The sequence below is a fragment of the Chlorocebus sabaeus genome, chromosome 2 (assembly GCF_047675955.1).
Source record: "Chlorocebus sabaeus isolate Y175 chromosome 2, mChlSab1.0.hap1, whole genome shotgun sequence".
Lineage (NCBI taxonomy): Eukaryota > Metazoa > Chordata > Mammalia > Primates > Cercopithecidae > Chlorocebus > Chlorocebus sabaeus.
In genome coordinates, this window is record NC_132905.1 from 57,553,812 (window position 1) to 57,581,245 (window position 27,434).

Below are 27,434 nucleotides of genomic sequence, written 5' to 3' on the forward strand. Positions count from 1 at the left end.
ATTACTGGTTTCTTCAGTAATGCAGTCTTCCCTTGTTATCAGGCAGTTCAGCTCTGAACTCAAACTTGCATATCATGCTCTGAACAAACGCTTTGCAGTTAACACAACCTAACTTCCTTAAAAACATTTAGTGACTTTCTGTTCCTACTTGGTCATACTTGACAAGGAAGCCAATAAAGATGCTCCTTAGCCAGATTCAGAGTGCTGCATACAGGGGTCTGATGAACTCATTGGCAGTCCATCTGGTTTATTCCTCAGCTTGTTTCACTTCCCCCATTTACCTCTTATCAAAGTTATGAGGAATTAAAAATCAGACCTATCTCAATTTTAACTGCTTTGTGTCCCTCTGTTGAGGACTAAAAGACAGTGGTTAAAAAATGACATCAAAAAGAAGAAGAAAAAACTGGGCTCTAAACAACCTGATAAATTCATCCCTGCATAATGTATTTTTACCAGGATGACTCTCCAGTGAGAGAGAGACAGGCAGGACCAGAGAATGAGAAACTTTCAATGTCCTTCAGATACGTGATATTATTTCTTATTTTACTTTGATTAAAGGGGACAATCATAGAAGGTGAAATCAAAAACTTTCAAAACAAAATGAAAACTCACCCCAGAAGCAAACTAGTTTCTCTTACCAACTTTGAAATCTTCCTGACTAGACATGGATATCAGGCCTGAAATTCCAACTCGATTCAGTACACCATAAATCATTCCCCTAATGATCTCTCCTCCTTTCCTCTCCTTCTGACATTCCCCCAATACTCTTTAGAGAACAAACAAATTAAACGTTATTCTTCTATCAGTAATTCCCAGAGCTATGAAAGCATACTCTTTCCAGATCTCAGTGTCTACTGACATGGTGACATCATGAAAACAAAAATTCAGGCTTTAGTGGATGTTTGGCCCAAATTCATGTTTTTCATCTGAAGATGACATAATTGGATCACTGTGGTCATTCTGCTGGAATTGTACAAGAGCCACATTAAGTCTTGAAATTGAAGATCTACTTTATCCTTGGAGTCAAGGGGGAAATACAGGAGCAGAAACCACTCTGGTTTATTATGATCAATAGCCATGACACACACAAGAGTCCTCTTGGGGGAGACTTGGTTAGGAAGACTGTAGAGAAAGGTGTGTCATGTTGTGTTTCCATCCAAATGCTGCTGTTTCTATAATCAGTGCAAAAAACAAACAAACAAAAAAGATCGTTTTATTCTGGGGATACAAATATCCAATGTAGACCACTCTCTTGAAAATAGAAAATCAGTAATATAATCAATAAACAGTTTATGAACTCCAGGGAAGTCAAGGAGATTCCATTTGATATATGGTATGAGGTAGGGATTCAATTTTATTATTTGGCACATGGATATATAGTTGTTTCAGCACCCTCTGTTGAAAAGGAGATTTCATTTTGAGCTTTAAAAATTCAATGGAAAAATTTCTGGTTAGCTTATTTTTCAATAATAATCACAACCTAGGAACTACTAGAAAGCCATGATTTGGTTAAAGCTGTGAATGTTGCATTTCATAAGTAATGCTAACTTCCACTATTTGGAAAAGTTTTTATCCTGAGTCAAGACTAAAATGTAAATGAACAAGAAACAGGGACAGATTAACCTGGTGAACTGAATCAGGGAGGTGAGAGTCACAAAATCAGCCCCAGATCCTAGTGGCATGCTTTAATATTTTGCTTTCTTCTTCTTTTATTCAAGTAGTTTGCTCTCTTTCCTTGAGAGGGCATTTAATAAGGGAAGAATCCCTATGAACAGAAGAACCCCAAATGCTCCCCACATCCTAAATCCTAATCCTTATAAGCTCTCCACAAATGCATCCTCACACTGCACATAATCTCTTTCCACATCCCTGTTGACCCATCCACGTTCCTCCTTGTTTCACAGTTATTTACCACATCTCTCTCTGCTGTTAGAGTCTGAGTTTAAGGCCTCATCTACTTCATGTCTGCCACCAATATCCATCTTACACATATGTAGGGTCCAACCCCACAGGGTTGGTGGGTTTTTCTCCCCATGTGTGGAGAAGAGAGAGTGTAGAAATAAAGACACAAGACAAAGAGATAAAAGAAAAGACAACTGGGCCCAGGGGACCGCAACCACCAAGACATGGAGACCGGTAGTGGCCCCAAATGCCAAGCAGCACTGATATTTATTGGATACAAGACAAAGGGGCAGGGTAAGGAGTGTGAGCCATCTCCAGTGATAGGTAAGGTCATGTGGGTCACATGTCCACTTAACAAGGGGCCCTTGCCTGCCTGGCAGCCACGGCAGAGGGAGAGAGACAGCTTACACCATTATTTCTGCATATCAGAGACTTTTAGTACTTTCACTCATTTTGCTACTGTCATCTAAAAGGCAGAGCCAGGTGTACAGGATGGAACATGAAAGCAGACTAGGAGCATGACCACAGAAGCACAGCATCACAGGGAGACAGTTAGGCCTCCAGATAACTGCGAGTAGGCCTGAATGATGTCAGGCCCTCCACGAGAGGTGGAGGAGTAGAGTCTTCTCTAAACTCCTCTGGGGAAAGGGAGACTCCCTTTCCCGGTCTGCTAAGTAGTGGGTGTTTTCCCTTGACACTGACGCTAGCACTAGACCCCGGTCCGCTTGGCAACAGGCGTCTTCCCAGACGCTGGTGTTACCGCTAGACCAAGGAGCCCTCTGGTGGCCGTGTCCGGGCATAACACAAGGCTCGCACTCTTACCTTCTGGTCACTTCTCACTATGTCCCTTCAGCTCCTATCTCTGTAATGGCCCGGTTTTTCCTAGGTTATGATTATGGAGTGAGGATTACTATAATATTGGAATAAAGAGTAATTGCTACAAACTAATGATGAATGATATTCATATATAATCGTTTCTATTATCTATATCTAGTATAACTATTCTTATTTTATATATTTTATTATACTGGAACAGCTTGTGCCCTCGGTCTCTTGCCTCGGCACCTGGGTGGCTTGCCGCCCACACAATAGAAGGACATTTTATTTGTTTAAATAGAGAATAAATTTTATTTTTTCAATTGCAGCAGCAAGCAATCCCTTTGTACATCGATAGCTCCTGAGATCTTTGCCATGTGTCAGCCCAGTTAAATAATTTATATTAATGGTGGTGATCCTGAGTCATTCAAGCAAAAGTTAAGTTGTATCTCATATCCTCTAGGACAAGCATCAAGTGTATGATCTATTTCAGAGTGAAATATTTCATCAAAAATAGTTAAGGAACTAGCCTATAGAGAGGTAGACTTAAATTTTCCAGAAGCTTTTGCTTGTACAGACTATGCTTCTTTGACTAATAATGTTAGGTCAAAATAGTAACAGTATTCGGCCCAACCAAACTATGCCTTTTGGTTTTCTTGGAAGCTGGGGGTCCCAGAAAATGGCTGTCTGAACTCAGACCACCTGGTTACAGGGGCCCCCACCAGGGGCTTCATTTTTTCTCTAGCTCATCCTTCAGGTATCAATACAGATGTTGAACTGGGATTTCCCAAGCCTGGACCAGGTGTCATGCCTGTGTTCAGCAGTTCTCATCAGAGTGCTTACCTTTACCCCTTGAGCTGAGTCTCCCCCTGGAGAACTGACCTCCCTGAAGACAAGAACTGTGCTCATCTTCTCCATTTTTTATTTCCTCTATGCCTAGCACAGTGCCTGGCACAGTGCCTGGCATTTTTGTAACATATTCCAAAAATATTGGATGGATGGATGGATGGATGGATGGATGGAGAGAAGAATGGAAGGATGGATGGATGGATGGATGGATGGATGGATGGAGAAATGGATGGATGGATGGATGGATAGATGGATGAGGGAACATGTGTGAGCAAAGAAGAACAAAGCAGTAGGATGATTTGAGAAGAGAGCAGGGGGCAAGCACAACAGCAAAAAGAATAGCTAGAATTCACTGAGCATCTAGTCTGCACTGGGCACTGTAGGGACACTGTTCGCATGGTCTCATCAAATCCTTCCAATGCCTATATAAGAAAATGATTATTCTTTCAGCCAGGGCTTATTATGCACCCACTATATGCCAGGAACTTGTCAAGGCAATAGGGATTCAGAAGTGAACAAGGTAGAGAGGACTTTTCCTCTTAGAGTATACATTGAGTGGGAAAGGATAGACAGTACATACATGAACAAATGCCTGATTGCACTAACTTCAGAGGACAAAAAGCCTTATGCAGATGATGAGATGAAGTGATGTTTTAGAGAGTGAGGTGCAGGTGTCACTCTGTATGTATTGAACAGGAGATTAAGTTCTGTGTGGAGTCATGAATGACAAGAGCCAGCCACGGGAAGAGAGGGGTGTGTGGAGAGCAGGGGAACATTCTGAGAAGGAACTGTACTTGCAAAGGCAGGATGTGTCCTAGAACGGGAGGCATGCTGGGCAGAGGTAGTGTGGAGTAAGGTGGGCAGGGGTCATACTGGGCCACCAAGACTGGCCACAGGGCTCAGGTTTCATGCTAAATCCAATCTAGTTCTTACCTCAGTTCTGTAGATTAGGAAACCAAGTGGCAGAGGTTAAATCACACAGCCAGAAAGAGGCAGAGAGGAGTGCTTTCCTCAAAGCACTGACAACTACTGCCAAAGCAAATCATGCCACAGCGGTCACCCTTGCATAACTGTGGGCTCAGAGGAGACATTTCAGACCGGATCCATCCCTGAGTTGGAATCTTTGCTAAAAGACAGGGCGGGGTCTGCTTATTAATGCTTAGGTGGCCTCTTCAACTTCATATAAAGAAGCGAGCAGCTAGAAGGGGAGCAAATTCTGATCCCCAGTTTTCTATCCCAAAAGTACCAACAGGCATCATGGGGGCTGCCCTCATTGCTGCCCTGGGCCATGGTAACTGATATTTTTACAGGGAGTTTCTGTCTGATGGTTGGAGGAACTGCTCTGGATCCTTTGTTCAGTCCCTGGTCCCTCCCTGGCTCTCTTTGGGTGCCTTCAAGTGGCCAATTCCTCGTGCTCAGCCACACTGGGCAGGGTGGGGGGACATCACCATAAGGCTCATACCGAAATGCAGATGTTATTTGGAAAAATAATCCCAGGTTCAAGGAAAAGCAAATCTAGGGCTTATTTGCTGAGAGCATTTTGATCTGCCCTCTTCTCCACCACAAGATTTTCCTAGGAGAGGCTTTATTTCCAAAAAGACACTCGAAAGCCTCCTTTCATGTAGCATGGTAGTGACCACATGACATCTTTCTGCATCTCTGACATCAGAACTGAGCAGCCACTGTGGGTTTAATGGTCTCTCCTAACCTCACAAGGGACCTGCCAACAATTTTGAAGCAATTTTTCCATCTCATCTAGATGGGATTTCCAAGTCATAATTATCTGATAATTACCATCCAGACAGCTGTTTTGTGCATGGCATTAGGTTTAAGCATTTGGCAGGGAAGGATGAATGCAGTTTTACAGATTTTGACATTTCTTAGCACCTTGTGGCTTGCTCAGGAGGCAGCTAGTTACCTAAGTGCCCAAAGTAAGAAATCTTTCTAAAAGTCAAAGCTTGGAAAATGAGCACTTCTTGTTCCATTATGGTGATGAACGTCTGTTCCACAAGCTTTAAGAGAGCTGAGAAAGTCTCATGCAGGCTCCAGGAAGCCAGGGCAAAGCACATACTTCTAAGCTAGGGCTTAGAAATGTAAAATAAATCTGAGACGCAATGGAGGGAGGGTGTCTGTCTCTCTGTCTCCAAGCAAGACCACCAGAGTCCAGAAACAACAGAGACAAAGAGAAGAGCTGTCCAGAAATATTCTCACCCCACACTGTCTGCCTGGTTTATTCTTTCTTTGACCAAGCATTAATTGAGTGCCTTCTGTGTACTACACTAGTAACCACTGGAGATGGTGTAGTAAGCAAGACAGGCAGAAGCCTATGCTCCTGGATATACAGCTATGGAAGGAGAGAATTGCACAAGCAATTCCGAAACAAGATGTGATGCGTGCTCTCCTAAGGGCTGCTTATACAGAAGTTTAGGCAGTGTATGGCAGTGATCAGGGGATCTGGAATGCTGGGGTGGAAATGACAGTTATTCTGAGAATCCAAGATTATCAGAACAAGCAGGTGAAGAGAGGTGAGAAAATTTTTTTCCAAACAGAAATAAGAGCTTGTAGAACACCAAGATATGGGAAAACTTGTTGCGCTGAAGGACCCAAGGGCTGCTTCTGTGGCTGGGGGGAGTATGGGAGGGGTGAGGAGCTGGGGAGCTGAAACAAAGTGGCAGAAATGAAACTAGAGACAGAGAGAAGCTGCATGGTAAAGGCCATGGTAATGGAAAGAATGAAGTGTACATGAGAAGGAGAGGTATGGTGATGTGTGCCTTTTAGAAAGGAGATTCTGACAATTCCATAGAGAAAGCATTAGAGCCTGATGAGACTGATGGCAACAAGATCAGTTATAAGGCATTTGCAGGAGAGAGAAAATAGGGTGATTGGATTACGATAGTTGTATCTGTTAGCTATGGTTACTCCATAATGCTAAGTAACAAAAGGCAGGCATCCATTAGCGTATATTTCTCAGTCATACCTTTGTGACTGACAAGTGTCTGATCTGGGCTTGGCTGCAGGCTTCATATGAGTCTGCTCCATGTGCCTCTCATTCTTTTTGGACCACTGGCTTCTCAAGACAGTCTTCTCATGATGTGTCTCAAAGAAGACATATCCTGTTTTGCTCTTCTCAAAGCAAGAGCACAAGAAGACGCAACCAGCTTCAGAAACACATTTTGGATTCAGGCTCATATCAGGTCAGCTAACACCATTGGCCAAAGAGTATCACACAGCCAAGCCCCAAATCAGGAAGCAGAAAAAATGCATCCACCCACCATGAGGTTATGGAAAGTGTGTGGATATAAAACCTATTATGGGGAGAGGAAGTGAGACCAGCAGTTTGCTCTGCCTCCACAGTAGCTGTAAAACTGGAGATCACTGGAAAGCTAAGCAAGAGACTACAGAAAAAAATAACAGGACCTGGTAATTGGTTTAACTTTAGCCCCTAAACAGCTGTTCATGAGGAGGTGAGTCGGGAGAGGCAAGGATTTTGTAAACGATTGCAAAATTTCTGGGTGCTATTATAACTACGATTGAGGATTTTAGCAAGGCAAGGGCATGATTCACTTTACATTTTAAGATTCCATTTGATGCTGTTTGTAAATGCATAGGAGGCAAGAGTGGATGAGGGGAGACAGGTCAAGGAGCTGATGACAAAAATAGATTCTTTTTAAGGGAGAATTAATAAGGTTTTCTGACAGATGTATGGAGAGGGTAAGAAGGAGAAGAATCATAAGTAACATATGATTCTTTGATTGGGCAACTAAGGGTATTGTGGTGCCATTCATGGAGATGGGGAGACAAGCTGGGAGATGAGGAACACATTTAAGATGAAATACCAAATGTTCCATTTAGGACAAATGAAGTTTGATATGTTTGCGGGTCATCGGAATGGAGATGTCAAGCAGGTAGTGGAAATGATGAGTCTGAAGTTCAGAGGCAAGGTCTTGGTTGCAGATATGAACTTGGGAGTCAAGAGCATTAATTGCAAGTAACAAAGTAAGAAGGTAAGTATAGATAGAGGAGAGGGCCTAGAACATGTTGTGATGTTGGATGGGGGAAGAAACAAACATTCACTGAAGGAGACTGAGGAAGGGCCAGCCAGAGATGTGGAGAATCAGAAGAAAGGGGACCACAGAGCCAGAAGAAAGTTATAAGGAGGTTGGAGCAACCAAGTATATCAGACCTTGTCCAAGACCTTGTCCTTCTTCTAAGGCCAGCACTTTCAACCAACTATCACCTCCTCTAAGAAGCCTACCCTCCGCCAAATTTAGTACCCTGCATGGGGGTATATTCTGTGATGTGTGTGCCTCCCCCTTAACTCCCTGAGGGCAGGAACTGTATCTTACTCAACTCGTGCTCCTTAACACCTAGCAGAGGGCTTTCTGTGGAATGAATTAATGAACCCATTAGTTCTTGATATCTCCCATGTCTTTCATTCTCACCTTGTATGGCAACCATTCCCAATTCAGGCTCCCAGCACCAGGACACTGCTCCCTCTGCTAGAACCAGTCTTCCCTTTTCTGCAAATTCCTTCCCTCGCCCCCAGGGACAGTAGGGTACTGGAGCCACCTCATACAGCCTCCGGAGAAGCGATCATGTGCAGCTCTTCATAGCTTCTTCTGGTGATGCCACATTGGTAGTCTGAAATCAGCCGTGATGGCAGTATTTACACCACAGAAACAGGACCGTGTCAGAAGGCCACTGCTAGGGTCTTCTACAAACTATCCCCACAGGAACCAGATAGGTAACTTGGGGATTGTGTGGTGATGTCTTAATGAATGAGGCCTCTCAAGGTTATTCAAGCATAGCTCCTGGGAGCAAAAGTATCACCACCCAATCCCCTTAATATTGACCATTGAGTTTCAGGCTCTATGTTAGGAAAATTAGGTGATACCCGGGGAAGGAAGGGTTCTTCCAGATCCTACTGTAGAAGGGCTTACCTAGAAAGCCGAATCAGTCTCTTTGTTCATCACAGTTTAGGTCCCTCAGAAACTGTTCATTTCTAAGATGAGGATCCAGGGTAAAGAGTTTATTGAGGGGGAGCAGTATGACAGTGGAGAGAGAGAAGGAGGGAAGGCAGCTCACAGGAGCTGTTCTAGCAAGACTGTTACCACAGTGGGCAACCAGGGCTGACTCCCACAATGGGAGTCTGGGAAACAGGGGACAGCTTCTGTCTCAGAATGACTCCATCCGAGAGGCAAGGGAGCTTGCACCCACTCCTCAGAGTCATTGGCGGAGAACAGCTTCTAGGATTGTTCATTTCTTGGCACTTCTGTGGTTCAGGAGAAAGTCCTAGGCCACAGAGGCAGGAATGGCTGTTGGGAGGCAGCTGGCACCCACCAAAATGGCACCTCAGGGAGATGGGGGGACGTGGATGAGTACTGATGGCAACTGCTGCAGGGGCATCTGTGATTCTTAAAGTTCATTCAGAACTCTTACAAACATGGTAGGCAGACATGGTAAAACCCTGTCCTACTAAAAATACAAAAATTAGCCAAGTGTGGTGGCACACACCTATAGTCCCAGCTACTTGGGGGGCTGTGACAGGAGAATCACTTGAACCCAGGAGGAGGAGGTTGCAGTGAGCTGAGATCATGCCACTGCACTCCAGCCTGGGTGACACAGCAAGACTTCATCTCAAAAAAAAAAAAAAAAAAAAATTGCTAGGCAGGAAAGGTCCAGATGCACTTCTGAGGGCTCTTAGAGGGTAAAGGGAGGCTATACCCTGGATTTCTCCTGTGCCTGGCAGAGTACAACATAATTGAGAATTTAGGGTGCAAAGCCCAACTCTAAGTGCAGACCTGACCCCTCACCAACTTCATAAACTTGACAAAGTGGTTTAACCTCTCTGAGCCTCAGTTGTCTCATCTTTCAAATGGGGAGAACAAAACCCACTCTGCATACTTCATGAGTGGCCACTGGAACTAAATGCACTGTTGTACTAAATGACTAAAGGACTTAGGGATGCAACTGTCATGAGATTGCTTCTTTTCTGTGGGCTTAGTCACTGTCTTACCTCATTTAATTGTTCAAACAAAGAGATTCCCACCCAGTGATATTATACAATGTAAAGTCACAGCTGGGAACATCCATTTGGAAACTACACCCAAACAAGTGTAAAACTACCCAAATAAGAAAATGTGAAATGACATGCCACATATCTTCCAAGTTAGAAGTAAATTAGGAAAAATGCCGGGGCTTCTTATTTTTCCTAAAAGAATTTGTTGGTTGGGTCGAGCTGACCACAAGCCATGGAGAGATTTTAAACTGTAGTACTGGGGAAATCAGAATCTTTTAGGGTGGGAATATGGGCTCTCCAAAGGTAATAGGGTTCAAAGAACTATTTTATGAACAGCAAGTATGCATGAAACTTGGTATGAATGAGTATCTGTGTCTGCATCCGTACTAAAAAATATACATGCACTGTGGGCTAAATTCCTGTTGACTTTGGAAATAGATACCCTCCTGTTTCCTCCACAACAACTGCCAAGAGGGAATTAGAGAATGAAAATGCATGCTTCTTAAGGCAAGCAATGAAAACAGCATTAAATGTCAGGACTGAACAATCCAAGATGTGCCTCACATGCTCTCAGATCAGTATTGTCTTGAAGATTTTCTGCACTGGCACTTAATGTTCCTTGTGTCTGTGAGGCAGGGAGGAGGGAGATGATCTAGTTCAACACTGTGCAGGCCTTTCCAAAGGTCATTCACGGATGAGAAGGGTTTGGTGATATCATTTGGCTTAGCATCCCTCAAGAAAGTGTTTTGCTGCCTTCAGGAAAAGTTACTGGGATGATGAAAATGTTTTATATTTTTGTTGAAGTGTGGGTTACATGAGTATATGCATTTGTCAAAACTCATCCAGTAGTAAGAACACTTAAGATTTCTGCATTTTACTCTATGCAAATTATGCCTCAATTAAAAAACAATTTGGTGCCCTCTTGCTTTGTTACTTGCAGAGATCAGCTTAAAGCCAACCCTCACAATGGCCTATCTCTCAATCAACTCTCCACTCTTGCCCTTTGCTATGCAGCCTCACTGCCTCCCAGTATGCACATGCATGCACACATGCAGACACACGCAGGCAAAGGCACACACACATATGCCCACATGCAAACACATGCTGGCAAACGCACACACACACGCATCCACACATGCAAACACACAGGCAAACACACACACACGCAGACACACACAGGCAAACGCACACACATGCAGACACACACAGGCAAACGCACACACACACACGCAGACACACGCCGGCAAATGCACACACATACAGACACACGCAGGCAAACGCACACACATGCAGACACGCAGGCAAACGCACACACATGCACACATGCACACATGCAAACACATGCAGACAAATGCACGTACACACACATGCAAGCACATGCAAACGTGCACACATGCATGCATACATAGGCAAAGGCACACACACATATGCACACACGCAAACACATGCTGGCAAACGCACACACACATGCAAACACACAGGCAAATGCACACACACACACGCAGACACACGCAGGCAAACGCACACACATGCAGACACGCAGGCAAACACACACACACGCACACATGCAAACACATGCAGGCAAATGCACGTATACACACATGCAAGCACATGCAAACGTGCACACATACATGCATACATGCAAACATGCCACACATATGCATGCACACATGCAAGCAAACACATCCGCACATGCAGACACACACAGGCAAATGTACACACATGCATGCAAACATGCAAACATATGCAGGGAAATGCACACATGTGCATGCTCACATGCAAACACATGCACATACACACACACACATGCTAAGAATCACCAGCAGATGCTTTTTTTTTTTTTTTGGACAAGAGTTTCACTCTGTCGCCAGGCTGGAGTGCAGTGGTGTGATCTCAGCTCACTGCAACCTCCACCTCCGAGGTTCAAGCAATTCTTCTGCCTCAGCCTCCCGAGTAGCTGGAACTACAGGTATGCACCACCATGCCCAGCTAATTTTTGTATTTTGAGTAGAGACAGTTTTTCACCATGTTGGCCAGGATGGTCTCGATCTCTTGACCTCATGATCCGCCCTCTTTGGCTTCCCAAAGTGCTGGGGTTGCAGGTGTGAGCCACCACGCCTGGCAGCAGATGCTCATTTTTTTGTTTGTTTGGGAAAGGGTTTTGCTCTGTCACCCAGGCTGGAGTGCAGTGGTGGGATCACAGCTCACTGTAGCCTCGACCTCCCCAGCTCAAGTGATCCTCCCACCTCAGCCTTTCGAGTGGCTGGGACTACAGGCACATGCCAACAGAATTGGCTAATTTTTATTTTTATTTTTTTGTAGAGATGGGATCTCGCTATGTTGCCCAGGCTGGTCTTTAACTCCTAGATTCAGGCAATCCACCCACAACACCTTCCCAAAGTGCTAGAATTACAGGCATAAGTTACCACACCTGGCCCAGATGCTCATTTAAACATACAGTATGTGGAGCCAGGGACTGGAGGGGTGAGGGAATTAGGTGCTAGAGTGAGGAAAAACTCACAAGCCAGGCATCCGCCTTCTGATCATTTGGACCTGCTGGTCTGGTAAGAACGTGCCCCAACCCAAGCACAAGCAGGATGACATCAGCACCATATGGACAATGGTGAACTTGGAAGAGGCAAAAGGACTTAGGGCGGGATGAGCAGAGTAGAGGTGGAAAGGAGGTGAGACCCCCACCTAGCTAGACCGAAAGTCTCAAAGAGGGTTCAGGAGTGTGTTTCAGGTGCCAACTACAGAGAAGGGGTGCTAGGATGTGAGATAGTGACATGAGGTCCTTAACAGAGCTCCTGACCCTCCTCGCATCTTCCTTAATGGCTAGCCTCTCAGGAAGGAGGAGCTCTACAGGCCTCTTTTCATTTTGTTTTTGAGTTATAAAAGTAATATACATTAATAGCCCAAAATTGGAAGCAGTCCAGATGTCCATCAACAGGAGCATAATTAAACACACCATGGCATATTTACACTGCTGTAAAAATAAATGAGCTGTTGATGCAATGAAAACATTGAAAGAGTCTTTTAAAATGATGCGGACATAAAAGAGTCCATGCTGCAGGATTCTGTTGCTATGAAGCTCTAGGACAGGCTGAACTGCCCTGTGGTGAAGAAACAGGGCAGTGCCTGCCTTGGGCGAGGTTTGCAGGAGGGCACCCGAGAACTTTCTGGAATGACGGAAGCGTTCTGTGTCATGGTAGAGTTTGGGTTGCATGGGTGTATGCGTTTCTCAGAACCTGTTGAATGGTACAATTTTGTTGTGGGAATTTTACTATATAAAAATGGCATCTAAGAATAAAAGACCCATGAACTGTGAATGAACTCTACTTAATGAGATGCAGACAGGAGTGCTCAGGGGTGAAATGGCCTGGTCTCTGCAGTTTACTTTGAAGTCCCCACAAGCACATGTGGACATGCCCTGCTTTTTTAAAAAGAAAAAAAAAGATGGTATAATTCTTGCAACTTTCCTGAATGCTTGAAAACTTTCATAGCAGCATGCTGGGTTTAAAAACACTACATAGACTCAAAATAAATTAAGCAAAGTGGGGAAGGGAGAGAGAGAACATTGGGCAGAGACCACATTGCTTCTGGAACATTATCCAGGGAATGGCATCTGGGGTCTCTCTGCTTCCAACCTCACTCTGACCAGTCCCCGCTGCCCCACAGAACACTGGCCTCCTTATAATGCATATTCAAAATGAGATCTCATGGACATGTATTATTCATTCATCAATTATGTTTTAAGCACATGGTCTGTGCCCAGCCCTGTGCCAGGTGGAGGGTGAAGTCACACATGGTTCCTACCCTTGCAGTGTCTGCAATCTAGTAAGCTATTGTTCAGTGATAGGTTTAGAAAAGAAGCAGCCTCGGGTGCAAGGAAGTGGACCCAGCCCCCAGTTACTGAGAATGTGTTACACACCAGACCCTCTTCAACCGTTTTAACATGGATTAATTCAGTTCAACCTCATAAGCACCGAGAAAGCAGAAACTGTATTATCCCCATTTTACACTTTGAAAAACTGGGGCTTAGGGAAGTTCAGTTACCCGTCCACGATGATACAGCAAGCGAGTGACCTAGCAGAGATTCAAAACCCAGGAAGTTAGCTCCGGAGTCCATGCCTTAAATCAGAGGGTTGCAAACATTTTCTATAAGGGGCCAGAGAGGAAATATTTTAAGCCCTGTGGATCATACTGTCTCCATCAAAACCACTCAGCTCAGCTGCTGTCATGTGGAAATAGCCATTGATGACACATAAATGAATGAACTGAGTTCCAATAAAATTGTGTTTACAAAGACAGGCTGGAGCCGGATGCAGTGGCTCATGCTTGTAATCCCAGCACTTTGGGAGGCCAATGCTGGAGGATTGCTTGAGGCCAGGAGTTTGAGACCAGCCTGAGCAACATAGCAAGATCCTATCTTTACAAACAACAACAACAACAACAGCAAATGAACTGGGCGTAGTGGTGTGTGCCTATAGTCCCAGCTACTTGGGAGGCTGAGGCGGGAGGATTACTTGGGCACAGGAGTTCAAAGCTATAGTGAGCTATGATTTCACCTCTGCACTCCAGCCTGGACAACACAATGAGACCCAGTCTCTAAGAAAAACAAAAAGAGGCCATGACTCCTGCCCCAAACCATCCATAGCTGCAGCAGCCGGGAGATGTTCGAGCTGGGCCAGAAGGCAGCTGAAAGAGCCCTCATTCCTGCCTGTCACATCCTTGTGGAAGTACAAGGGTCAGACAGCAAGGAATAAATACAGGCTTTGAGAGCGCAGGTCTCCAACAATGAAAACACAAAAATACACCCCTGGGTGCGTGTAGCAGTTCATGACCAAAGGAAGGCTATAGAGAAAAAGGTGAGAAGTTAAAAACACATAGAAACTCCACAAAATAGTGAGTTGCCTTTGGCCTCTGGAGCCAAATTTAGAATTTCAGCCACACTGTTCGAGATTTCATGTGAACACAGGAAGAGTAAAGTTGAAAAACTTTGGTTTAACAGGATTCCTTTTGAAAATGTTTGGCCAAAGAGAATTTTCCTGCTAGGAGCTTCACTCTCTTGGTTTCTTAAGGGCATAAAATCACTTTACTAAGTTCTTGTTGCTGACAAGGATTTGACCCTGGAGCTCAGAGGGCAAGCCGTGCTGGAAATGCATTGCCCCTCATAGAAGGCATCTGTGTGTGCAGTGCTGAAAGTGAAGAGCTCAAAAGGATTCCTGAGTGTTTATCTAGTTTTACATCTACCCAAGGGTGACTGAGGATAGCTCCAAGAGCCTCTTCCTCTCCCCTAGGGGTTGCCATCTTGCTGTGAGGAGCCCACCTCTCCCCTTCAACAGTGACCAGAACACAGGGGATTATCATAGTCAGTGTCGACAGAATACTTGGAGGAAGAAAATCGCCTTCAATACAACACATTTGTGACGCAGTCCTGTGTGTTGGCCTCTTTACACCAACCCAGCTGATGAAAGTAGGACAGTCTACCCACAGTCAGGTTGAGTGTGTGCATGAAGTTAAGCCACCAGCTGGACTGCGATGGGGCCAATCTGCCATTTCTCCACACTGAATTAACCAGGTTAAGCCATTGCTCTGGTGTCATAGAGCTATGACTTGAGCCTTTCCTTATTCTCGGGAAGGCATTTGGTGGCGGGGAAGCATGTTCCAGCTGGGGGCCAGCAAATGGTTGACTTGCAGGGATTGCAGATCACTGGAGAAAGAGTCCAGCTCAATCCCTCCGTGACAGGACATCCCTAAGTCACATCTTCACAGAAAGGGTTGGCTGTTTAGGGCATATGGTGTCCATATTTTCTGTCCTGTCAGAAAATAAACCTGACACGCCCACCTATGGAGACACCTTCCCGTATGCACACTCCAGTAGTGAACTGCTGCTGTCATGGCACGAGGTACCTTAAACCGTGTCAGAAGGGCCCAGAACCACTCTTACTGGATAATCACCACTTAGTTGTTTAACGAAAACAATACAGAAATCAGCCAGCCTCACTTTCCCTTCCCATGAACACAGAGAAGCTTTTCACTCCCTGCAGGATAGTGTACATTGGTTGGGGCCCATAGTCCTCAAACCTGAATGCACACAAGCATTTCCAAGAGAGCATGTGAAAGATGAATATCAAGATCCCTTCCCCAGAACCCTTGGAGACCAGAAGAAGTGGATCTGAGCTTTATACTTTCTCTAAATCAGTGGTTCTTAAACTTTCCTGTGCATCAGAATCACCTGGAGTTAAAACACAGATTCATAGGCCCTGCCCCAGCGTTTCTGATTCAGGAGTTTTGGGTGGGGCCTGAGATCCTGCATTTCTAGCAAGTTCCCGCATGCTGCTGCTGCTGCTCCTGGCCCCAAAACCACCCTCTGAGAACCACTGCTCTAAGGAATCTCTTCTATTTTGGGGCAGCCGGCCTCGTGACTTTGGTCAAAGGCAGAAGCACTGTCTTCTCTATATCATGAAAGAAACTATTTGACCTTTGTCAGCCAAGTCAGCACTCCAGTACTCTCTACCTGCTCTGCTTGATATTGTAGCCACAGTCACATGTGGCTCTTTAAATGTAAATTTGGTTAAGGATGAGATTAAAACTGCTTTTTTTTTTTTTTCAGTTGCATGAGCCACATTTCAAATGCCCAACAGCCACTGGCTCCCACGTTGGAGAGCACAGATATAGAACATTTCCATCACCACAGAAAGTTCTGCTGGTCAGTGCTATTCTATAGAAACTCCAAGGCTGGAAACTTTGAGAGCACTTTGGGATGCTTGTAATGGGCACTTTGAGAGGCCAAGGTGGGAGGATCACTTGCTTCCAGGAGTTCAAGACCAGCCTGGGCAACATAGTGAGACCTAGCCGCTACCAAAAAGTCAAAAATTAGCTAGGTGTGATGGTGTGTGCCTGTAGTCCTCAGGAGACTGAGGTGGGAGGATCACTTGTGGCTGGGAGGTTGAGGCTGTAGTGAACCAAGATCACACCTCTGCGCCCTAGCTTGGGTAACAAAGTGAAACTGTGTCTCAAAAAAAAAGAAGGAACTCCAAATATGTTTCTCTCTTTCCCTTCATTGGCTGTTTTCCCCACTGTGTGAAAAACAAACCTCTCAAAATCCCTTTACTAACATCAGAAATGGAATTTTAACTTTTTCTTCTGTTTTGTTTGCCCACAACAGCAACCCTCCTCCACTTCTTCCCATCAAGTTAGGGTAAGGACAGAGACATTTTGGTGCAAAAGAGATGAAAAGTTTACTCATATTTTTCCATTGCCCATGTCGTGAAATTCATCCTAAAAGCAGTACAGGTTTGAGAAAGCAAAAGTTCCCCGGAGGTAAAGGAACATGTGGACAGGGATATGTTGTGGGCCACAAGAATCTCACAGTCCCAGATGGAGAGTTCAGGTGGCCGTGGGGCACTCCAGCCAGGACCCTGCTGTTGAGGGTAAGGCCAGGATGGGACTGAGAGTGGACAAGACAAAGACAAGCCTTGGGTTTCCAGAAGAGCACACGTCTCAAGTGTAAGCTGCGGAGCTGGCTGCTGAAGCTGTCTGTTGGTTTTTCATTCTAGAGGGGAGACGTGGAATCCCTGCTACTCAGAGTTGTGTGGGCAGATGCCCTTTCCAAAGCCTAACTCTGCTTTGGAGGCCTAGCTTGTCAGAAGCCTAACTCTAACCCTCTCCTACAGATCCGGCTGAATAGCAGGGGGCTGATCTACTCTGTGGGCTTGCTCCTGGCCTCTGTTTTTGTCACGGTAAGTTGGCAGCTCTCTCCTCGTACTTGTGTTTGCCTGTTCTTTCCTCCCCTTGGGTTCTTTGGAGACCAGATGAGCTTGGCCTCCTGGTGACTGGAGACAAGCAACCACCGTGTCCCATCTCCTGACTCTTTCTTCTAGAAGTGAGTGCTAGCAACCCACTAGAACACCTTCTCCCTTTCTGAAAGAAGCCGGCCTTCCTCTCAAAGGCATGACCCTATCTTAAGTAGAACACATACTGTTTTCCCAAATGCAAAGAGAAGATCCCACTTTGTCTGCAATATTAGTCTTGGAAAGGTAGATTCCAATTCATTGATTGTTCCAGGTTTCCACATGAATCCATGAATTTGACTAATACTTGGAAACTAAAAATATATTTTATTGACAGTACATTTTGAGGCCATTCCACTGCTGTCTCAGTCATTACGCCCACTTGTGTACTTTAATATTCCCAATTCAACTGATGTGTTTGGAACAAGTTCACACCAACGCATAGACTCATCTACATGAAGCATCCATTAACATACAAATATGCTGTTGGCATTAACAAGCATTGAGACACAATATGTTTTTTTCTTAATTTTTCAAGGAAATAGTCGTTGAGTTATACCTGGCATGTTGTTAGCATAAATATGCCAGAGAATGGGAATTCAGAAGGACAGGCAGGAAGCAAGATAAGTAGTTTATAGGATCAGGGTGTGAATTGAATGTCAAGATTTCACCAAAGCAAATACTGCCTTATGCAAAAGTGAAAATCGACATCATTCGTGCTCTTATGGTTTAGGAGGTCCTGCAGTTCTTCTATGACGTGGAGTGGTGACAGTTGTAGTAGCCACACACCGTATACTTAATGTTCTGTATACATATTTTCCCATTTGGAGCTCATCATGCCCCCCATGAGGTATCACCAATGTCAGTCTATTATACAGATGAGCGACTGAGGCCGAGAGAAACTAATTGACTCGTTTTTATTGACACCGAGTGAATGGAGGAACAAGCCAGCTGACACCAGGGTGCACACTCATAGCTACCGTGTGACTTTTTAGGCTATGCTATAGTTATACCATCCGCAGGAGACCTGGCTAACCACTAACTGGGCTGTCAAAATGAGGTTGCCAAAATGCTGAAGAGAGGCAAGTTTGGGGGAGGAAAAGCAATTTTAAACATCTTAAGTTTGCAATGCCTGTTTGACATCCAGGGGAAGAGGTCAAGAAAGCCATTGGAAATATAAGCCTAAGTTCACAAGAGATGTTCAGTCTGGAGACACCATAGTGTAGATGGTATTTAAAGCCCTACAGTTGGGAGAGATCACCAAGGGAGTGAGTGCACACAAAAGAGAGAAGAGGCCCAAGATCTCAGTGTTGAGGCAGTCTGACACTCACAGGTCAGGTTGATAAGGAAGAAACACCAAAAGAAACAGAGAAGGGACAGTTTGGAGATGCAGGAATAAAACCAGGAGAGTGCGGGGTCCTGGAAGCCACCTACTGGAGGGTTTTCCAGGTGGAGGGAGCTATCGGCTGAGTCAGGGAGAGGAGCCCTGAGCACTGGTCATTGGAGTTAGCAATGCAAAACCGTTGGTGCTAATGAGAGGGTAGTGCTGTGCAGCTGAGTGGAATAAGTTAATAAAGAATGGAAGGAGTGAGACTGGAGACTGTGAGCAGACATTCACAACTCTTTCATGTTATCTGACTGTAAAGAAAGGAGAAAAATGGAAATTCAGAAAAAAGTGTTATTTTAAGATGAGTGAGATAACAGAATCTTTGTATGCCAATTAGAATAACCCAGGGTTGGAGCTGGGGCATGTGGCTAGAAGAGAGGGAGTTGCTGGAACCAGGTCCTTAAGCAGGGTGGGAGATGGGATCTGGGGCATGCAGGGTGGAGTTGAGCTCACTGCCAGGAGAGAAGGCAGGGAGGTGGGGTTGGGAGCTCTGTGCCATGGGAATAAGTGAGGACGGGGAAGCAAGTGTCGGAGATTGGAAGAGAGGGGAGAGGTGTGAAGTAGCCATCTGGGGAAGGGAGAGACAAGGGACTAGGGAAGGATGAGATGCCTGCTGAAAAGCATGAATGACCCACTTAATGTCAGTGGTCTCGATTTTTAAAATAAGACCCATCAGCATGGCTGGCCGACTTCCTCCAGCCCTGATGGTCAGCTGCATGGATGCGGCATGAACCAGATTGGGACCTGGCTTGAACTGGAGGGCTGTGGCTTAGCCAAGCAAGGACAACCGAGCAAGAGAGAGGCCAGGGAATCAGAGTGGATGCCCCGGAGGACTCTAGCGAGTGTGGGTGGAATTGAAGCAGAAGAAGGAGAGAAGGAAAGGGGCAAAGTGGGTGAAGTGTAGAGAATTGGTGATGGTATCAATGAGGTGTGCACTATGGACATTTGCAGAGTTGTGGGAGCTGGGGAATCGGGAGGAGTAAACTAGAAAGGAAGAGATTGGAGTCAGAAAGTGGGATGTGTGACGCTAAGATAACACAGATGCTTCTGTCAGTGCCAATAGCAACATCTAGGCCCCAGTGCCACCCAGCAGACCTTTCTGCAGTGAAATGGCCTGCACCTGGGCCGGAAAGTACCCCCGGCTACGGTTGGCTGTAGCACTTGAAATGTGGAGCTGTGTTTTAATTTTATTTCATTTATATTTGGGTAGCACATGGGCTGTTGGGTGTGAGTGGCTGAGGCCAGATGAAGGATGAGGACTTGATGGGGCAGGGTGTTGGAAAGACCCTCTCCTCTCCGGGGGCATTGAAATCACAGAGAAAGTCAGCAGGAGTACAGAGGAGATTGGCAAGAGCTGGGGCAGAAAGCTTCAAGGATGGGCAGTGGCCGGGGTTACATTGTTGGCTGCAACAGGAGGAACCAAGAGGAACTGTGGGAAGAACCAAGATTCCAGGCTCAGTGTTTTTAGGGAGGAGAGAAGGAAAATGGTCTGGAAGCAGCCGTGAGGAGCTGTGGGGAGGGAGCAACTTCCTCACCTCCAGAACAGCCATGGGAAGAGATGCAGCCGCCGCCGCCTGAGGACTGAGGGATCAGTGTGCCCAGGGGAGCAGGGGTCTGCTTAGAGCAAGATGGGGAAGGCCCAGAACAGATGAAGGGCCCACAGGGGTGTGGTGTTGGAGCTCCATGGAAGAGGGTTGGCTGCTGGGATGTGCTTGTGAGTCCTGCCATTTGTTTTAGTTATTTTTCTACAACCAGAAGCTTCTGGCTTCCTTTCTTCCTGATGTTGATGTTTTCACCTCCCACAGTCCAAGACGAGAGGTGGATTTTGCAGGCTCAAAGAGGATCAGAACCTTGCCCAAGGCCCACAGACAGCAGCCCTTCCCTGGGTCCCCTGGGTTCCCCTACCAACCCCCCAGAGGCTGCTGCCTCCTCCTGGTGCCCTCTGAACCTGTTCTGTGCCCTGCAGGTGTTCGGCGTCCACCTGAACAAGTGGCAGCTGGACAAGAAGCTGGGCTGTGGGTGCCTCCTCCTGTATGGCGTGTTCCTGTGCTTCTCCATCATGACTGAGTTCAACGTGTTCACCTTCGTGAACCTGCCCATGTGCGGGGACCACTGAGCTGCTGGGTGCCCGCAGAGGCTCAGTTCCTTCTTTTCTGTGCAATACGAGACCTGGCCGCACCCCGAGTCACACAGGACCCCGGGGCCACGGCGTTCGTCTCTCCTGTGCTGTCCTCAGGCCTCCACTCCTGTTTTGGTGGCCCAGGCTCTCCCCTGCCCCATCGTCACTTCCCCAATCCTAGGGTCATGCCTACCCACCCTTTCCTGCCTCCTCTGTGTGAAGACATCCAACATCCACATGACTTTTCCAGCTCCATTTTGGAACGGTGACTGAGATTCTAGAAAAACTGGCTGCTAACTGGCCCGAGCCAGGCAACACTGATTCCAATCCCTCCTCCTTTTTTAAGTTATTTGATGGAAGACTCACCTAGTTTGTGACCTGAGACTGTTGAAGAAATAGAGAGGAGGGGGCCCGTTGATTACAGAGAGTGTTTGGGATTTTGTTTGGTTTGGAGATGATGCCTAGGTTACTGGATTTGGGGGGATTGTTTTCTTTTGGGGGCCTTCCCCTTTTACTCCTTTTCTTCCAGAGATCAAGAACTTCTCTTGCATCTTCTTCCACTGGGCTCCGGATTAATCAATGACCCAAAGGTTGCACCTGCCGTGTTGTCTGGGCTTGCATCCCAGACATGTTGGACTATGCATGGATGTAGAGCTTTTTAGAGGAGCCACTGGGCAAGGCCACCGAGAACAAATGCATGACATTTTATAGCCAAGGACGCCTTGCTAAAGTCTTATGGGCGTCCCCTGGGGTTGGGGGGCACAATTGGAGGAAGAAGACAACTTCCCTCATGTCCATCATCACCATCTCTTTCTCACTAGGTTCTTTCTAGTTTTCAAGCAATAGTTCTAGCCTGCCTTGGACAAGGGGGCCCTAGTTAAACTACCCATCCATGAGGTGCCAGGCAGTCAACAACAGAAGCTTCCCCGACTTGTGAGTCCCTGAGATGCGCTCTTGTTGTTTGGCATTTGGGGTGACAGGGAGTGACCCAGAGGCCACCACTGCTTTTCATGCAGGAGTTACAGACACTGGTTTCTTGGAAAATGGAGAGAAGCGCACTTTGCACAGACGTCGTCAATTAAGTCCCAGTTTGCCACTTGGTATTGAGTACACTGGACCCTGACCGCTGGCTCTTGGGCAAACGTCCTTCCTCACGGGGCGCCTCCGCCAAGCCGGCCCAGCTGCACCCCTCCCTTCCTGGAGGGATGGCCAGGGAAGAAGCAAACAGAGAACTGACACCTTTGAAACCACAGAATGTGTTACATGCAGACTCGCTCAAGGGCGTAAGTTATTGTGAACGTTTTTGCCAATCACCGCTCAACAGCCCTGCTAGATTTTGTATGATGCTGAATTATTACGCAGACTAATTCCACCCAGTCAAGACACACCCATGCTTGTTCACTTGTATTTATTGAAACTGTGGATTCTTGCCCGTGCTGTCCCTTGTATTTACTTTAAGCACTGATCACTTATCATTCATTCGGTATGGTTTTCCCTGTCCCTTGTACACATTCTGGTATGAATTTGTAAAAAATAACCTGCTACAAATTGGTTGAATGTTTCTGTCTATGATGCGAGCCAGCATTAACGAACGGGGCACGTGCCCAACTGAGGAACAGGAGAAGACATCACCAATTTGGGCTCTCAGAGCTAAGACACACTTATTGATTCTGTTGCACATTTTGCACTGGTTTATGGCGATTGTTTTCTTGGACGGATAGTGTAAAATAAACTTCTCTGTTCTCTATCCTTCCCAGAGCAGAGTGCATTACTTTCTCCCCTGGAAGGCTGTGTGTTTTTCGTTGAGGAGAATGGATGCAAGGTAAAATGTTTGCAGTCACTATGTGTCCAGGTATTTGCCACCTGCTGTTTCTGCGTTGCCTCACCTGGAAAGCTGGCGTATGTGTGGCAGATTATGAGAATGAAGTGGCCAGCTGTGGGTCCCCTGTAAATCTTGAAGGGACTTTAGGCCTATCATCCTGTCATAGAATTCTAGAACTCCACCTGTCCTAGAATACATTAGTTAGGAATTCATTGTTTCCGTTGAACATGAGAGAAGGAGCATCACAGGACTGACAATGACATTCTGGAGTGTACAAGTTCCCCCATTCTGTCTGATTTTAGTAGTTCTTAATCGTGAAAATTAGGATTTCTCCAAAGCTGATTCTTTAAAAGTGACAATAACATAGTTGTAATAAGCCGTGTTCTGATGCTAGGTGATGCTCAAGAAATAACTACCCAGATCTAAATTAGTAAACACAGACAGCTAAGCTTCCACCAGAAATGCAGCAAATTTGTTTATAAGAGGCAGAAGAAAAATAACCACTAATCCACAGCACCAACTTTTTTTAACTGTTGAAAAATATATATTCCTGGGGTGGGAGGAATACTAGGTACTTAGCATGTTTTCAGTGTTTCTATCTTCAAATATTTTATTACTACATTTGTGTATTTTACAAATATACCTTGGACACAGGGCAGGGTATTTTCATTACACTGATCAGTGCCCACAAAGCGTTAGATACTTTCATGTTAAGTATCTAGTTTGACTAGTCTTGATTAGTTTTACTTTTAACATTAAGCAAAGACATTTAGTCAGAAGCTTGATTTAAAAAAAAAAAAAAAGTTTTCTGTGAAATCTTTAGAAACTGTAATTCATGGCTGAATTTCTCAAAGTGAGAATTCTGGGACTACGTAGAGTTTTCATGTTTCCACGCATAATGATTGCCAGCCCAGGAACTGTGGGGGTTTCCCTTCTGAAATGAGAATTTAGCCTATTTCTGCCTAGATCTGAGGCGTGCACAGCTGATTCGGGTCGTGAGTTGAGAATGGGGTTTGAAATGAGCCGGCTGTTCAGTGATGCCAGATTGCTCTTGTCATGGCTTCTGCTGAGCTGGGATTTAAGATGGGGCTGGGATAGGTCAATATCCCCAAACCTGACCATGTCTACTAGAGAAACCCTCACGGCAATTTTCTGAGCAGGCTGAACTCCCCAGGCTGCAGCCGTGCACAAGTGGGACGTCTCCCTGGCCTTGGCCAAGGGAAGATGGGCACTGGGGCTCACACTTCCTCCTGAGAGCATCCTAGTGGCCCCACCAGCTGGCACCTGGAGAAGACCCTCTGTTCCTGGAGATTCTTTTCCCACCTTGCTGAGAGTCATTACCAGGAGGAGTCACTGAGGCCCTCAGGTGGCCTCAGATACACAGAGAGGTCACAACGAGGGGATATTCCATGCACAATGGAAAGATAGCGTGTGCCCCTTCTACAGAAAACTGCTGGCCCTACCTTTTTAGTAATAGTTCACTTTTGTAGGCACATGTTTTGTATTCACCTCCAAAAGATATCTGACATGCAGGATGAGTGGATATAAGGCATTTATATTTTCCTAGGTCTTTTGCTGCAGACCCTTATAGTTTACAGTCATAGATTTGCATACTAGGGATCTGAGACGCCGTATAACTCAAGCAGCAAATCTGAACTCATTTTAACCATTCCAGCTTCAAAGAAATGAATGTTCAGAAAAAGATAAGGAGTGATAACATTGTAAAATCCAGACCATTTTAAGTTGTGGTGTATAAAAATAAGAATATCCAACTTAGAATAAATGTAACAAAAGAGTGTCCTAGAATTTTACCTAATTGTTCTTAAAAATATTCAGATTGTTGGGAAAAATTAGAAGTGAGAAATTGATAATGGCGATAGTGCTTTTTCCAAGATTTATTTATTTTCACTTTTTAAATATAGAATAATTATCCCATTAACAGAATAATTATCCAGTTATTCTGACCCATTTCCGTCAACTGTTTTGAAATAGATGAGATATTTTCATATTGGATTTTGTAGTCTCATACTAATTAATGAGTCTCATTTATTTGGTTATTTTGTGCGATGACTCTCCATACCCACACACGTGTGTGCACACACATACACACACACACCATCTATCTGGTACCAAAACTCTGTATGAACACAAGACTGTGGATCATTGCAATTTTTTCCAAAAAGTTCTTCCATCTGCCTATTATTATGCAAGAATAATAGAGGCGGATTCAGCAAACTTTTCTCTGATAAAGAAAAAGCTCTATGTTCATTGTCTCCTCATCCAGAGATGTGGGCCCTGCTGAGATGCTGAAAAGTGAGGAGCTGGGCTGTGGAGAGCAGAGAAGATTAGCAATGTACATGAGATAGATAATGCCAGGCCCCAGAATTGATTTCACATTGAACTTTATGCTTACAACACAGGGCAGAGTAATAAAACGCCACCAAAGTCTTTCAGATGGCTTACTGTTACACTCAGGCCATTTATTTCTTTAAAAACGTGTACCCAGTAGTCCCATGAATTTAAGAAATTCTTACTAAACCTTAATGTAGCAAACATTCTTGCCACGTTACAGAGATTTAAACCTAGTGAGTAGCCACAGTTAATACTCATTTTGGTCTTGGTCTTTGTTTTTGCAATAAGAGGGAGGAAAGGGAAGATTTAAAACTACAATTTTGGCTTTCACAGATGCCACTTAAGGATTTTTCTACTTGAACGAATTTACATAAACATATGCATGTATACATAAATTATGTTTCTTCTTTATATAACTTCCAACTTACCCTATTTATCAAAAGCTGAATTTGGTGATGTCACATCTTTTGGTTTGTTGGGACAATCAATCCAGTAACTGATTCCAGAAAACTACACACAAAACTTGGAATGAAATGTGATGAGGAATTTCAGAATCCTTGCAATTGCTTTTTTCAGTGCTTCTGAGCCATGTTTATAAATCATTGCTTAAAAGACAGATGCTTGTGTGTGAAGGTGCTTCCAGTACAAAACTAATGCTTTTTAATTCTTGCAGAATAAAGTATACTCCACTCAGTTTTACATCTTTATTTTTTATATGCCAAGTTAGACGTTTCATCCCTCTCCCATGATTAATGAAGGATGATTAATTCTTGAAATACTACATACTAAATCTGTGCTGTGTTTGGTCATCATTGCTCTAACCACCAAATGACTAGTGCTTTTTTCTTAGGAGAATGGATTTTGTCTGCTGGTTACAGATTTCTGATATACCAGTTCTAGCTTTTCTAAAAATGTATTGTCATAGCAGGTGGAACTGTTTCTTACAGTTGCTTAAATATTCAATCCAACTTCACATGTGAAAAACATCATCATATTATCTCAATCAATGTCTCCCAAACTGATGCATACGTCAGAATTATCTGGAGACTTCTGGGCCTCATCCCAGAGTTTCTAACTCAGTAGACTCAAGGATAAGTCCAAGAATTTTCATTTCTCACCAATGCCCACACATTACCACTATTGGGTCTAGAACTGACTTTGAGAACCACTGGTCCAAATCATTTCCCCAGAAACCCACATTTTTCTTACACCAGCCCCTACCAGTATCATAGGTTTACAACTTATGAAAAGCATACACACATGCACACAGATACTATTTCTTTCATTTTTCAGAATTATTTTTTCCTTCTACTTCCACTGAGAGCTACGAATAGCTGAAAGTGGGAAAATAGTATGTTTAATTCTTCATAATCTGCATTTTCTACCATTCTGCAGTCTGTCTGTTCCCATCCCCAAAGAACTTTTAAATTAAAACCAAATCAGATGAAAGTAAATGATTTAAGATAAAGACACAGGAAAGCCAAGATTCTATGTGGGATATTCACTCTGCAGAGATGGAAGCAGGTGACTACCAATTTCATTTATGGTAAAAAGGATTTCATTATAAACTATGAGAAAAAGTAATGTTACATATAGGAGAAATTTTCTGCACATGAACTCATATTTGCATATTACAACTATGTGTAGCTAACCTTCTCATCTAAATGTGTTATTTTGATGCACATCAATCCAGGAAATATGTCACGGTTTAGAAAACAAATAATAGTCCTGCACAAGAGTGAGCCACCAAGTGCTTCAGATCATCACACGAAATGAGAGCAGCACACACCCTACCACGTGTCTCTTGCCCAGGACTCAGAAACTTCCATGGACAGACTGTGACCAAGGGTCAGCTCCCAAGTGGAAAATGATTGAGACTCCCAGTTGAGAGACAGAGACAGGCAGACTTGTGTCTATGGCCAGACCTTAACTCGGGCGTGGGCTCTTGCATTATCCACAAGAACTCAGAGGACGCACTGGGCTCAAAATGACCTGGTAAAAGCCACAGTTTTATAGAATTCACTAAATGTTTTGCTCTGAGTCAGGAAGTGGGTATAAATATTGGCAAGCGGAACCCAGGGTGGGCCAGGCAATGAGGAAGGGTAAAGTGTTCCTCTCTAGAAATACAACATTTCACGCTCAGCCTGAGCCAGCAAAGGGGTAATCAGCCCAAAGGCAAAGAGATGTGGGACCTCACCCTCAAATCTCTGGATGTTCCGAAAAACCACAATGTGGCTTTCTTCCTAGTGGTGGTATCGCCAATCAAGAAACATGGGCCAGCAGTAGGAGATCATGCCTGTAGTCCCAGCACTTTGGAAAGCCAAGGTAGGAGGACTGCTTGAGCCCAGGAATTTAAGACCAGCCTGGGCAAC

The 27,434-nt window shown here is 44.8% G+C and overlaps 2 protein-coding genes across 3 annotated transcripts in view; both read left to right on the plus strand.

Annotated features, from left to right (window-relative positions):
* Positions 1 to 22,637, plus strand: part of SLC24A3 (solute carrier family 24 member 3) — a 496,602-nt gene extending 473,965 nt beyond the window's left edge. Inside the window, exons 16-18 of one of the 2 annotated variants that reach the window (XM_073008630.1) lie at positions 16,203 to 16,298; positions 17,266 to 17,331; positions 20,736 to 22,637. In XM_073008630.1, the coding sequence (XP_072864731.1) occupies positions 16,203 to 16,298; positions 17,266 to 17,331; positions 20,736 to 20,885 (312 nt within the window). In that variant the 3' untranslated portion in view covers positions 20,886 to 22,637. The remainder of the gene's footprint in view (positions 1 to 16,202; positions 16,299 to 17,265; positions 17,332 to 20,735) is intronic. The other variant, XM_007961268.3, reaches the window with a different exon arrangement.
* LOC140708631 (src-like-adapter 2) overlaps positions 22,094 to 27,434 on the plus strand; it is a 38,010-nt gene continuing 32,669 nt past the window's right edge. The window contains exon 1 of the mRNA XM_073004847.1: positions 22,094 to 22,171. Coding sequence (XP_072860948.1) covers positions 22,094 to 22,171 — 78 coding nt within the window. The remainder of the gene's footprint in view (positions 22,172 to 27,434) is intronic.